At 41.7% G+C, this 14,839-nt stretch overlaps 1 protein-coding gene across 2 annotated transcripts in view; it reads right to left on the bottom strand.

The window, feature by feature from the left end:
• Positions 1–370: 370 nt before the first annotated feature.
• The window catches only part of LOC124137250 (protocadherin-15-like), a 15,156-nt gene continuing 687 nt past the window's right edge, over positions 371–14,839 (bottom strand). Inside the window, exons 2-14 of one of the 2 annotated variants that reach the window (XM_046503478.2) lie at positions 13,838–13,912; positions 13,079–13,159; positions 8,005–8,207; positions 7,186–7,269; positions 6,668–6,757; positions 5,855–6,073; positions 5,165–5,326; positions 4,943–5,054; positions 4,152–4,279; positions 3,109–3,162; positions 2,618–2,687; positions 2,230–2,411; positions 371–1,879 (exon numbers count right to left, since the gene is read on the bottom strand). In XM_046503478.2, coding sequence (XP_046359434.2) covers positions 1,847–1,879; positions 2,230–2,411; positions 2,618–2,687; positions 3,109–3,162; positions 4,152–4,279; positions 4,943–5,054; positions 5,165–5,326; positions 5,855–6,073; positions 6,668–6,757; positions 7,186–7,269; positions 8,005–8,207; positions 13,079–13,159; positions 13,838–13,907 — 1,488 coding nt within the window. In that variant the 5' untranslated portion in view covers positions 13,908–13,912 and the 3' untranslated portion in view covers positions 371–1,846. The remainder of the gene's footprint in view (positions 1,880–2,229; positions 2,412–2,617; positions 2,688–3,108; positions 3,163–4,151; positions 4,280–4,942; positions 5,055–5,164; positions 5,327–5,854; positions 6,074–6,667; positions 6,758–7,185; positions 7,270–8,004; positions 8,208–13,078; positions 13,160–13,837; positions 13,913–14,839) is intronic. The other variant, XM_046503477.2, reaches the window with a different exon arrangement.

Raw genomic sequence — 14,839 nt, 5'->3', positions numbered from 1 at the left:
CATGCACGTGTGTGTGTTTGTGTGGCTGCTTGTACTAGTCCGGACTGATGCCGATTTATAGTGCTAGCTCACTGAGATACCATGCCGCAGTTTAACATGAATACCCCACTCAGACACAGTATACTGACTCCGAGCCGACCAGTCCTTGTTTTAGCCCCTTAATGCTGAGCGCAAGACAGGATAACAACAAGTACCATCTTTTAACGTCTTCTGGTATGACGCGGTCGAGGATCGAGCCCCGGACCTTCCGCTCTCCTGGCGGGCGCTCTACCACTAGACCACGGAGGCGGTCCAAATACTTACACCAGCGTATAGGTTTCATATAGCATTGCTTAAAAGGTGCATGTAAAATATAAAACAAAAAGTGGAATAAGAATTAATTTTATTTCAAAAATATATATAAATGTACAAATTTGATGAAATATCAGTGCTTACAACATAAACAAAGTCGGCTGCAATACACTGGTTAAAAGAGCACTACGATGACAATCAAAGTGATGTAATACTTCAGTAATACATTTATTTATGACACGAATAACAAACAAAACATTGAAACCCCACAGAAAAAAATGTACATGGCGGCATGGATTAATGCACTGATTAACCCTTTCATCTCTCTCGGCGATACCGGGCGTTTCACCCGTAGGCACATTCAATGTACAATTTATCACAGTGCCAAGTAGCAGTATAAAATACTCAGCAATGAATTGGATCGGCCATAGTCTAAAAAACCGACCGAGTTAACAAATACATATTGTTTAAATGGCGATATTGTACTTACATTTTCTATGGCACTGACACTAACATTAGTATATCCAACAGCTTAAACCGTGTTAATATTCTGTCAATAGCAGTTGATGGTTTAATAAGGTCTATTCCTAATTAAAAGATGGCTGGGTGAGAAGTGCTGTCCCGGAATGACACGAGAAATGCCGAATGCTACCCGAATCTGTCTACCGGTAGTTTGATAGCATCCTGCTGCGTTTTTTCGTTTGCTTCACATGAATTATTTCAGAGGCACAGGAAACACGGCGTACAACTAATCGACTGGTCACAGCTGGCGATTGTGTTCAGGACAAAACCAGTTGTCACAACTGATACAGCACAACGATAATTCACATCACCCCGTGTCCCCTTCGCAGCAGATAATAATAATTATATATACACGATTTGTATATTCAACTCATGAATATACATTCCATGCATAAAAGATTATGTACAGCTTGCTTTAGCATACATTAAGGCTTTGTAAATACAGTGCCACACGCCCATGTTTCTAGGACAAACTCCGGATATATCGAAGTCGGATATAACTAATATTCGATTACAACGATCCCAGGGCCTACTGCACAAAGCGACCATATTGCTACGACTTTGGGGATTACTTTTCCTTAACATACAGTTAAACAGTTGTAGCTAGTTTGGAGATTCCTTGGAGTTCGTAACATCCGGAGCAGACTGTAAATATGGTATCAGTGATGTAAGTAGTTCAGTTTCTGGAAATCTCTCACATGCCAGGAAATACTAGCATGCTACGTATGTACACATTTCCATCTCTGAACTTTGGGTGTGGCGTTGGCATCATGGGGCTTGTTCTTCTGACGGTTGTAACTATGACATATATTCACTGTGGGTAAGTCAATCCAGTATTCCTGTTTGTTGAACTTGGCCATGTCCGCAAGAGGACAAAACAGCTTGCTCCTGAGTAGTAAGTGGTGGTTACTATGGTTACATTTGAGTGGAGGATATGCCATTCCGTTGTCCGCCAGTCTGAAAGTCAGTCACGTGATCTGTGAAATATGTCAACCGTTCATGCAACATGCACTGCCTAAGGCAGCACCCTCAGCTATTCATATGAATATGTTGGATTGGTTGTTCCCTGAATCGAAAAATATGAACAGTCATGAGTGAGTGAGTGAGTATAGTTTCACGCCGCTTTTAACAATATTCCAGCAATATCACGGCGGGGGACACCAGAAATGGGCTTCACGCATATTACCGATGTGTGGAATCGAACCGGTTATCGACGTAATGAATGAATGTTTTACCACTAGACTACCCGCCTACGCCCCAAGCAATCACGAATGGAAACATTAAGCACAAAACGACAAACAACCCGAACTATAACAAAATAACGTTTTCATTGTTTATACAATTTCACATGTTCTGAAATGGTAGCGAATGGTAAGAATAGTACAAATGTCACATTGTATCTGGGTATTAGCGTACCGTCTGGCGGGACTCGTGGATGTATTTGCTCCCCTTAGTGTCCCGTCTTCTAGAAATGTAGCAGAAGAACGCAATTGTCAGGCAGACGACAAATGCAGCCAAGATGGCGACAACTACGATCAGGGCCAGAGTCTCTTCAGACGTGCCGCCGGTAGAGATTGGAGACTTGCCAGGGTCACCAACTGGAAGGAACCAGGAGAGGGGTTGTTAGTCGTGGTCGTCTAGAGTGACGCCATGTCCTGTGTAGAGACGATCATCTTCCCGAGGCAAGGGAGTTAACTGACTGTAAAAGTCCACACTTTTAAGTCAGTTACCTCCCTTGCCTCGGGAAGATGGGAGATGACGTTTAAGTTCTGTAACCTCTGAATACAAACAAAACAACACCCACCTTGACTGTCTGTTCCTGAAGCAGTTTTTTGTGTAGATTGACTTCCGGAGGATCCTCCCTTGTTTTGGCCCTGTTGTGATAAAATACCAAATCAGAATATTAAAATGTTTTTTAACATTTAATTGTGTCAACATTGCATATGGACGAGAAGGGGTGTAGCCTTTTCAGATGGACAGCAATAATATCAATAACATGCACCGGTACAGTTGGGAAGTGGGTGGTGTCCATATAGGGTAACGCTTGGTGTCATAACTTGTCGACAGCATCGAATTGTGTAGAATTTAGTTGTATGAAAAAACTTATTGTCAATACCAGTTTCCCTGTAGTATTGTCATAAATGTCATAGATACGAACTTGAACAACAATTAGGTTTCGCATTCAATACTTATTATATTAGCACATGCATTATGTCATATTGTGAAGGGCGTGTGGTGAGGTTTACGCACTGTGGTCATTGAAAGTAACAAAACGGTTTGGGTTTTTCAACTCACCATAAAGTATATCATTGCTATTTCATGTCTCATGTGGTTGCTTGTTTCTTCCACCTGGAAAACAGAAATAAGCAACACATGAATAGGACTACATAGTCGGCCTCATACATGACTAAATAAAACAAATGTTTGTTGTTTAACGCCGCACCTAGACATATTCCAGCTATATGACGGCGGTCTGTAAATAATCGAGTCGGCACCAGACAATTCAGTGATTGACATCATGATCACCGATCCACGCAATTGGGATCGATGGCATGTATCAACCAATTCAGCGAGCCTGATCACCCGATCCCGTTAGTCGCCTTTTACGACAAGCATAGTCGCCTTTTACGGCAAGCATGGGTTGCTACTCCGGATCTTCAGGGGTCAAAACATATACACGTCCTTAGTCGTAGTGTTTTGCTTTAATTATCTGTACTTTCTTTGTCTCATTAAGTGAAAATAAACTGTTGATTTTTTATTATGACTCAAACTGAAAAGACGCTGTTGTAGAAATATTTCATGGCCACGACTAAGACTTAAATTATATGTAAATCCTTAGTCGTAGCCACGAACTAGTTCTACAACAGCGTCTGTCAGTTTGAGTCCCAATAAAACATTCAACCTTAATTGGGAAAAGAACGTACAGATCATTGAAGCAAATAATAAAGGCAAGGTAAGTCACATGTCAACATTGATATTTGTTTACGTCGAGTGACAAGTCGGTTTTCAGGTAGCATGAGTGAGTGAGTGGGTTGGGTTTTACGCTGCTTTTAACAGTATTCCAGTTATATCGCGGCGTGTCAGCTTAATGTTGGAGGAAAGCCCGAAGTGATGCAGGTCTCAGACGTTTACCACTTCGGTGAAACCCACGAGCACGGGTATGGTGCTGACAAACCTAGAAACATAATCGGGGCGAACCGGGATTCGAACTCACAATCAGAGGTTTCTGGCGTAAGGGACGCAACTCTGCACAGCGAATCGCGGCGCCTTAGACGACTGGGCCATCAGGTAGCATGAAAAGTCTTATTAGGACCCCATAGGTTGACTTCACTGGTTACCTTCAGGAAGATCTCGAAACCTTCGCTGACGGTGAGTGCGGTCTCCTGCTTCACTGATGCAGCATAGAAGGCGCCACTTGCATGACTCGTGGCAACCGAAAAGTGGGACTCGAAGCCGGGTGGAATAGCTGAAAAGAAGAATTATATTTTTTTAAAAATTCTTATTTCAATAGGATATAGCATGGACAAAGAGAATTAGGATTGGCATGACAACATTATTTCTTCCTCATTTGTAAATCTTTATTCTACACATAAAATGCATGTTCGAACTAGAGAAATACATTTGGTTTTGTTCAAACAAAAATCTTATCCGCATATTATGTAAATTCCGATGTCTGAGCCATAAGCTAGTATTCGTTATGATGACAATGAGTCAATACTGATTTACTCAAGTGCAATAAATGTAATCATAATACAATTAACTATGAATTACTACACCCTATGTCCATTGTATACGGAAAACAGGAGAATCACAGCCACATGTATACATCAGGAACAATAGTCAATCAACTATCAGCAGCAAAGAGTACAGAGCTCATACAATATATTATGATACAAGGTAAAGGAAATCTGCCTGTTTAATGTGACATAAATATTTTATTGAGATAGTATAACATTTGTCCCACTTGTCCATGTGTAAAGGCTTTGTTATATTTTTTGTACTCTTGGCCTTTGATAGCGAATAAGCAACTACTTCTTTTCATGCACATCATATTACACGAATTGTATCATGTTTTATGTTATTTCGGTCTACACACAAGACCTAATTCATTTGCTTTGAATTTGCTTACTTGATGCAATGGAGAACTTGACCTCTGACATAGAAGGGTCAAGGTCTCTGGCCTTGATGCTGACTGGCTGGCCGACCTTGTTAGGCACAGGGTAGACTGTGATTGGTTCTGCCTACGAACATACTAGCTGACGTTAGCACATTACAACAACAATGGACTTGGTGTCAAACTAGCATTTAATGAAATCTATTAGTCTGCATATTGAGCTGTATTGGTACTTACCAGCTTCATCTGACTGGCGTATGAAGTATATTTCGGCCAGGCGCATACGCCCTTGTGTCTGAAGCATCCCTCGAACTCGAAAGCCGGACCCTGGTCATCTCCGTCAGTCACCGTCACTATCGCGGTCACCTTGGCGCTCTTGGGGCCATCCACGTCACCATCCTGTGACGCAAAGAAAGACACCGTGTGTCATGAAATGATCAGGTGATTTGTTCCTTGAACTATCTTGACGGACAATTTTGAAGCATATTTCTCGAGGAGGTTTTAAACGTAATCCAGGAATCGGCCCTTTAAGGTACAGGTAAAGAAAATATTTGGCTACACAATGTGGTCTATCGTGTCACGGTTTCCTTCGCAGGACTGCACCCCCAAAGTGTACTAGCATGCACCAGCAGCTCAACAGAATGTTTGTTGTATAATAAATAAACAAAAGAAAGGACAAACAATATTTTGGTGATGATTATTTTTTAAAAACAACAACATGAGGACACTGATTAAAATAAGAACAGTTAAGTGTTTTTGGTAAAATCCCAAGTATTCAAGTATTTTCTGGAAAAGTGTATTGTCAAATATATCCCAGGCCCCCAATGAAATGGTGTCCCAAACTGAATTACTCTTCAAGTCTCGTTAAAACCAACTCACTCACTTGTCAGTGACTTAACAGTTCCCCCAATAACATAAATCTCTCACCGTGGCCATAAGTTCAAGGTTGTAAGCGTGACCTTGGGACAAGGCTTCGTAGTCCAGCATGGCTGTGACAGTGACGTCACCATTTATGGAGTCGATAGAAAACATGCTGCTGCCGTCATCCACGTTTGCGGGCACGATGGAGTAAGTGACGTTACTCGTCACTGGGGAGTCGATGTCAACAGCAGACACGCGGAGGATGGTCGATCCCACTGGGGTTAGCTGAAGAGACAAAGGAGATCATCCAGAGCGTATTATCGGCTGTGGTATTGTTTTCTATTAGGGGCACGGGTGGCCCTTGGGAATGCCAAGAAACATAAAATTGTGGTTCGAATCTCGTTTAGCCCCGATTATGTTTCCAGGTTTGTCAGCACCAATACCAATGTTTATAGGTTTCACCAAAGGGGTTATTGTCAGATGCTTGATATAACTTGTAAACAAACTTACCCTCTCACTTCTTTCTTCACACACACACACACACACACACACACACACACACACACACACACACACACAGACACACACACACACACACACTGTGAATGCACGTCGCTATATCAGTGCAATAACTTTGAACGCGACGTTAAGCCCCATTTCACCTCACGTCCTACTCCTGAGGACAGGGCTGAGCCAGTAGTGAAAGGTTTCGCAACCGGTTGTGCAGAGTTACGTCCCTTGGCTAACAGGAACTGCTAGTCGTGGGTTCATATCCGATCAAGCACCTACAGCGCCGCCATTGTCACTGCTACTTCAGTATCAGACGTGGCGAGATACTAGCGCCATCTGGCGGCACTGCGATTGAGTTTGGGTACCTACCTCATTGATTGTGGCGCTGTAAGGAGCTCCTACAAAGCGGGGGAAGTTGTCGTTGACGTCCATGACCTGAATCCTGACGTCATAGTAGACCTGGAGACAAACAAATCCCGCATGATATCGCGATACTACCGGGACAGATGTGATGGTGTTTGTGATTAAAGTCCAACGTGTAGTTTATGTCTTTCACCAGTGAATGTGAATTATCTAAAAGCAATTATACTTGCTTGCTTGCACTCAGCAATATTCCAGCTATATGACGGCGGTCTGTAAATAATCGAGTCTGGGCCAGAAAATGCAGTGATTGACATCATGAGCATCGATCCACGCAATTGGGATACAATGACATGCATCAACCAAGTCAGCGAGCCTGACCACCCGATTCCGTTAGTCGTCTCTTACAACAAGCATAGTCGCCTTTAACGGCAAGCATAGTCGCCTTTAACGGCAACATGGGTTGCTGAAGACCTATTCAATCCCGGATCTTCATTGGTCAGCAATTATACAATTACGTCTCTCACCTCTATTGATGTGTTGGCGACAGGGGAACATTTGAGGGTGAAGGTGAACATGTTGACGTCGTCATCTAGAGCATCAGTTGGTCCCTGTGGGGAGAATGGAACCAGTTCACAAATACAGTACATTAACTTGGCATAACACTCCAGTTCGTGGTAGCCCAGTCAACATTGTGAAACACAATAATGATAACAAATATGACGAAATATGAATTCTAAACAGTGGCCAAAATCTGAGGTGTTGGATAATTACACATTTCAAACACCCGGTGTTTTTTCCGCTTTCCTGGAATTCATGGCATGTTCGTGGAGTCGTGAGAAAAATGACGACGAAATTCGAATTAAGTCAACGCTGAATATACAAAGAAGTTGTATCCTGGCAACGCTCAAATTCATGGTAATGTCGAACTGTGTCAGCAGTCATGCAGGTTTCAGATGTTTATCACCTAGGTGTCAATATGGTGCTGAAAAACCCGGAATCATAATCAGGGAACAAGTTGGATTCGAACCCACGAGCATACAGGATCCTCGCATGACTAATGACGTACTCTGCCGAGCTAATGGGGAACCTTGAACGACTTGGCAACTTCGACCCTTTGATCAAATTGACTTTTTAGTGTTTACTTGTTCACAAGCGTTCATCGATAATGAAATGTTGATGATACCAAGTTTGTGCAACGGTTATAACAATGAAAGGATTAATACCTTAATTCATGCCAACGTTTCTAAACGACACACTAAACATTATAGTCAGTGGCTGTGCATGACATGAAGTCATGAAAGTCATGGTTGTGATTGCCATGGCAAAATTTCTACTTTACGTACGTCTCTGTCTACGGCTTTCACCAGCTTCAGCAAGTTCTTTCCGGTCACAGCCTCGGTTTGAAACTCAAACACTTCCCGGGGATCAAAGAGCCGGAAGTCGTTCATGACCTCCAGGGTGATACCAGTTGGCGCAGGTCCTCCGATTGACCCGGTCAGCCTCAGCTCATCCTTGTAGTTGTCGCTGTCGGGGTACTGCTCGAGGTCTGTGAACAGAGTAAGTGGCTGATTTTGATTTAACAGTGTTTCAGTTATATCACGGCGCTTGATAAGGGAGGAAAGGCTGACGTGATACAGGTCTCAGATGTAACACTTTGGTAAAATCCACGGGAATGGTGCTGGCAACCCTAATAATATAATTCGAACCCACGATCATCGGTTTCTGGCGTGCCCAGGGTACATAACTCTGCACAGCTGCACGACTAGGCCACCCGTGCCCCGTATAAATAGCCAATAATAAGAACAGGCGTTTCTGTGAATCTTATTGCAATAGCAAACGTAATAGCAAAAATACACAGATAGGGATGTAAGTAGCTGGACTACCCAGTGTAACGTATGTACATTTTATTAGGATACATAACCGAGACCCGTTGAAATCTTTCCGTAAATTACTATTCGTGATGATTCGGGTAGAGAATAGGGTCTTCAGCAACCAATGCTTGCCGTAAAAGGCGACTATGCTTGTCGTGAGAGGCGACTAACGGGATCGGGAAGTCAGGCTCGCTGACTTGGTTGATGCATGTCATCGTATCCCATTTGCGTGGATCGATGCTCATGGTGTCAATCACTGGTTGTCTGTTCCAGACACGATGAATTACAGACCGCCTTTTTAATAGCTGGAATAATGCTGGGTGCGGCGTAAAACAACATAAACAAATTAAATATGATACATCATCGAGTGGAAATACAACACATTGGAAATCGGAGCTGGTTCAATGAAAAACAAACACCGCCAATTAGACTATTTCGACTCCGAGGAATCACAAATTAAAGTGAAAAGAACAGAAATTAATATGTCCAGTTGTCCATAACTATTATCGCTAATTACTGTAAGGTGTCGGCTTCCATTGTCTATTGCTAATCACCTATCAGCGCCAATCATCTGTTGGCTTCCCTTGTTAGTTTCCACCTTTTGTTATCTTATTAATTTGTTGTCCTTACATGTACATATATATGCTCTCAGCCTCAAAGCATGTATTCACCTGATGAAGGAGTAAGCATATACCCCGAAACGTTGTGTTCCTCAAGATAGACACAATTTTATGGATAACAACTTCTTTAATACTGTAAAAGGACCGCCCCAGTATTAAAGTAGTTGTTATCCATAAAATTGTACCTATCTTGTCATCCGCCAACTTCTAAGTAATGCCTATCAAACAAGTTGTGTTCCTCATAATAAAGAAGTTGACTTGCATACATTCTCTTCCTTAATTAATACGTTGTTGAATCCTTTAAATTGTACACGCAAACTGCACGAGAATGAAACTGTAAGCTCCTATATCTGCTAGTGATATGCTACTTTCGAATACATTAACTTGTTAAAAGGTGCCATGCTAGACCATATAATAGAATGTATTTATATCCGTGAGCTGACCTACACTGCTTGCGCACAAGACAGGTATACCGCTAGTGAGTGAGTATGGTTTTACGCCGCTTTTAGCAATATTCCAGCAATATCACGGCGGGGGTCACCAGAAGGGGCTTCACACATTGTACCCATGTGGGGAATCGAACCCTGGTCTTCGGCGTGACGAGCGAACGCTTTAACCACTAGTCTACCCGACCGCCCCATATATGCCAGTAAACTTATAGCAGGAGTGACGCCCCTCGCTGTTAGGATAAGACATATGTACAATAATTGTTTTATTTAAAACATTACACATGTGTGTTACCTATGTCTAGGATCCGGGTTACTGAATTATCGGCAAGAATGTACTTTTAGGTTGAACGAAATATCATTCAAATTTCAGTTTTTAAAATAAATCATTCCCTTTATTGTCACAAGAATAATTGAATAACGACCTTCATATAAGATGGATTGAATTTTAGAAAATATGCTTTAATTCAGATTTTACATTAATACAATAAGGTTCAACATAGGTAACCGGATAAATTATGTCCGGAATAGTCAGAGTCCGGTTTGCCAAGGACATGGTGCTGTAAGATTGTCTCATTCAACTATCCATTGTTTGAGAACTATTTTAAAATACGTAATCTGAAGTTCTTTTAATAGTTCACGGTTTAATATCCTTTTCTCGAAAGTCCGGTTAAACAAAGCTATAAAAATATACCAGGATCTATACCTTCTGACCGGACTCAGCAAATCCTGCCCGCCTTGGCTGATGTCCTATGTGTAGATATATATATATATATGTGTGTGTGTGTATGTGTGTGTGTTGGACAGGAACACGGTTAAATTCAAAGTGCTGGATCATAACGTTAACGTATGTACATGAGACGCAGGCCATACGGAATTCTTCCGGTTTTGGAAATGTAAAATCAATTAATCATTTTGTAAATAGTCGCGAACATATATCTATGAGCAAAATTAGATAAAATATACTCTCATCTCAATCTAGCATGACACCTCGAGGGAATGTCTGCGACTGCAGTCGAAGTGACTAAGTGTGGATTGGCACGTTTGTGTGGGTGCATATGTGTGCGTGTGTGTGCGTGTGTGTGCGTGTGGGTGCGTGTTGGTATTGGGGGGACGGAACTAGACAGTATTCCATTCGTAGTTATATAAAACATGCACATCTAATCGCAACCCATTTACGACCAGTCGCTCAGTGAATTACGAAACACATATTTATTAAACGCAGTCACGTGTCACAAATGGTGTTAAACACACCAATTAAAACTACAAGGTACTGCGGATATAAATCTGACGTTTCTAGGAAAAACGGCTGTAGCAGGCTTTTGTGATGTGTGTTTGCACAGGTAGACAGGTCCCGGATGTACAGGTGTAAGCCGTGACCCGGACTTGTACCTGGAATAACTCGACTTGACCCGTACCAGGATATGATCTTAGAAACAGTTTGTAAAAGATTGATAAGTGCAGGAACACTTAATGACTGTTTTCGACCGCCTCCGTGGTCTAGTGGTAGAGCGTCCACCCGGAGAGCGGAAGGTCCGGGGTTCGATCCCCGGCCGCGTCATACCAAAAGACGTTAAAAGATGGTACTTGTTGTTACCCTGTCTAGTGCTCGGCATTAAGGGGCTAAAACAAGGACTGGTCGGCTCGGAGTCAGTATACTCTATCTGAGTGGAGTATTCATGTTAAACTGCGGCATGGTATCTCAGTGTGCTAGCACTATAAATCGGCATCAGTCCGGACTAGTACAAGCAGCCACACACACAAACACGTGCATGCACGTCGCTATATAAGTGCAATAATCTTGGACGTGACGTTAAACCCAATTTCATCTCATCTCATCTAATAACAGTTTTCTCAATTACCAACACGGACGGGGTAAGTGTGACCCAGGTCACAGAGCGAGCATTACCGTCCTGTAGCCGAGTGCTAAAGATAGACTATTCAAAAACGTATATAAACTGTTCACCGTGAGCCTGCACAGTCCCTCGAGGGAAAGGCTGACACGTGATTGTACTTCCTTGTACAGAATTCTGGGAAAATACTTTGACCTTTTGAATATGAATTACTTTTCATTTAGGTTATTAACCTACAGGGGTTTACATTTGAGGTAGCGGTTTTAAGATATTAGACATTCGGATTTTGTTTATGAAACGAACGCGTTTGAATGATATTTCTAAGAGATAATTTAGAGGGCTTAAATAGATAATGACATACATAAAAGTTGAAACAAAACAACGAGATGTATCTACATTCTACCATAATGGTATCAAACGTGACGCGGTGTAAACGGCGGTGGTGGGTGATGTGCCGTCAGATGAGTCTTATGTCTTCAGCAGTTTGCTCTATAGAATTATTAATCACTGATTGTCGACTTGAAACTGACTGACTGACTGATATAGAAGATTTAACGTGCGCTTTCCGACTTGAAACCAGACATGCCGCTGTATATACTTAAAAACTGTTTCAGTTAACAATATGTTCTTTATAATCACGGACAGTGTAATAATTAATTAATCCGCTAATCGGTGTGCGTTCTGTCGTTGTGGTTTTGAACGAGGAGCACATAATAATTATTATAACAATTGAGTTACGTTGTTGTAACACGTTTACGATAAGTACCCGTGTGTTATTTGCTTTGATGGTTTCAAATCTGAATCGGATTTTGAGTCGGAGGACAACTTTCGTAACAGTGAAAAACACAATATGAGGTGGGGGGAGGGGGGGGGGGGGGTATTTGGAACCCTGGAATTTGAAACCAAATATAGTATGTTGTCGACCACTCCCCATCCCCTTCCCCCTACTGAGAGAGGATTTTGTTATTGGACTCCTCCCTCTTAAAAAAGCTGGGTCCGCCCTTGCCAAGGTTTTTTTGTGTTTGTTTGTTGTTTAACGCTGCACTCAGCAATATTCCAGCTGTATGAAGGCGGTCTGTAATTAATCGAGGCTGGACCACACAATCCAGTGATTGACATCCACGCAATTGGGATGCGATGACATGCATCAACCAAGTCAGCGAGCCTGACCACCCGATCCCGTTGGTCGCTTCTTCCGACAACATAGTCGCCTTTTACGGCAAGCATTGGTCGCTGAAGACCCTATTCCACCCGGATCATCACGGATAGTAATTTTAAGAAAGGACAGGGTGTAATAATGACCCTGTGGAAATGTCAAGTTTCGAATTAACGGAAACGTTCCAGCTATTTTTATTGATGACTGAAAAGCTTGGGTTTACTGTTAGTGGTGTCCCAACAATACAACTGTTAAAACTTTAACACGAATCTTTGGCTCATTTCTTAAATGGTACTAACATTAGGGTCATGAAGGTCTCTTACGATAACTAATATTTTCATGAAATGTTTTGTTTACATAATCTGACTAAACATGCATACATGACTGGCAATATAGCACGATAGGCGATATACATGTTTTTTCCGACAATGCTCGCCATTATAACGGCACGCCAACCCTGTGTCGACCTACCTGTCTGACTGGCCTCGTATACCCGCATGGTGAGGGTGGGCTTGGTGCCCAGGAAGGGCCCGGCATCCAGGGAACTACAGGCTGAAATCAAACAACACACTACATCATCCGTGCTCCGAGAATTGCTGCTTTAATACATCATAACGCCACATTTTAATATTAGCCTGTATTGATGTAATAAAACAATATAAAAATGCGTTATCAACAATACCACACATTCTTTTAAATGACGTATTGAGTACAGGCAATTGGCGTTATTGCTAATCACTTTAAGACAGCTAAATTCGAATAATCTGTTGAATGTAGAAGCTGGCACGGGCCATCTCACATGTATTGTTATATCCCGAGTCAACGCGCTTTTAAAAGAGCGCCACATTTATAAGATTTGTTTGTTTGTTGTTTAACGCCGCACTCAGCGGTCTGTAAATAATCGTGTCTGGACCAGACAATCCAGTGATTGACATCATGAGCATCGATCCACGCAATTGGGATACGATGACATGCATTAACCAAGTTAGCGAGCCTGACTTCCCGATCCCGTTAGTCACCTCTTACGACAAGCATAGTCGCCTTTTACGGCAAGAACGGGTTGTTGAAGACCTATTCTACCCCGGCGTCTTCACGGGTCACATTTAAAGGAAAATTGTAATTAGTAAAAGTAAACATTAAGTGTCAAGTGTTAGACCAGATGAATTCACTTATCACCTAAAATATGATACGAATATATGACACATGTAAGAACTATTGCGATTTACTTACGGTTCTGGGCTGAAATTGAGTGTAGAAAGCAGCACAGAGCGAACAGGAGGATTAGCCTGGGGCGACACATGATGCCTGCAGGGAGAAACAACCGTCACTTACAGCCGTTTAACATTCTCTAACCTCACCTGTTATGTTAATGCGACTTGCCATGATTTTTGCACCCAGGAGCAATGTTGTATATAAATCATTGTGTTAATAACATCTTTTTTTATAAATCTCTAAGCGATAGCTTTTAAATATCGTTTGTATTTGATATGTATCCATTGTAAGTATGCTATGTTCTATATATAGAATATTATACAAGGTAGTAGGTTTAAGTGAGACGTTAATAAATATTTCTGTTTGTCTCGAACCTAGCGTGTGACCAGGGTTAGGTGCATCAATAGATGAGTGCTTGGTGGTAGTAATAGACAACATACTATTATGTAACACACATTTCATAATATTTTGCATAATTATAATTCAAATATACAGGCAGACATCTCTTACGCACTCTACCAAGCCTAAACAGTCTATAAATGGATTAAAGTACAGTTTTGACAGATTATCCATTAGCCCTAAAAAAGGAAAATTAATAAAGAATGAAATATCCAAATTGTACTAAAGAAAGTAAACACACATGTTTAATGGTGGCTAAAAATGAAACAAACAAGAAATGGTTATTCGACGGTGATGTATTTGATAAGGGTATCATAGGCGATATTACAGGCTCATATTGATGAGTATTTAACCAAGGGCCACTGTTTTTCAAACAAGTGAAGTTTGCAATTTTTTTATCATATCCAATTTTCAAGTGTGTACTTTTTTTCACCCGGCAGTTTAGTCCGCAATGTCTTTTTAACAACTCATCATTGTGGTAACATGTGACTGAATTAAGTCTTTCACAAGACTGGTCAAAACTGGTCAAAACTGGTCAAAACTAAGGTTTAATCACCCGTCGGTCCTGTTGAGGGCGTAACGTCGCGTTCAAAATTATTGCACTTATATAGCGACATGGCC

Source organism: Haliotis rufescens, unplaced genomic scaffold, assembly GCF_023055435.1.
Source record: "Haliotis rufescens isolate VD_foot unplaced genomic scaffold, xgHalRufe1.0.p SCAF_11, whole genome shotgun sequence".
Taxonomy (NCBI): Eukaryota; Metazoa; Mollusca; class Gastropoda; order Lepetellida; family Haliotidae; genus Haliotis; species Haliotis rufescens.
This window is presented reverse-complemented; position numbering and strand designations above follow the sequence as displayed.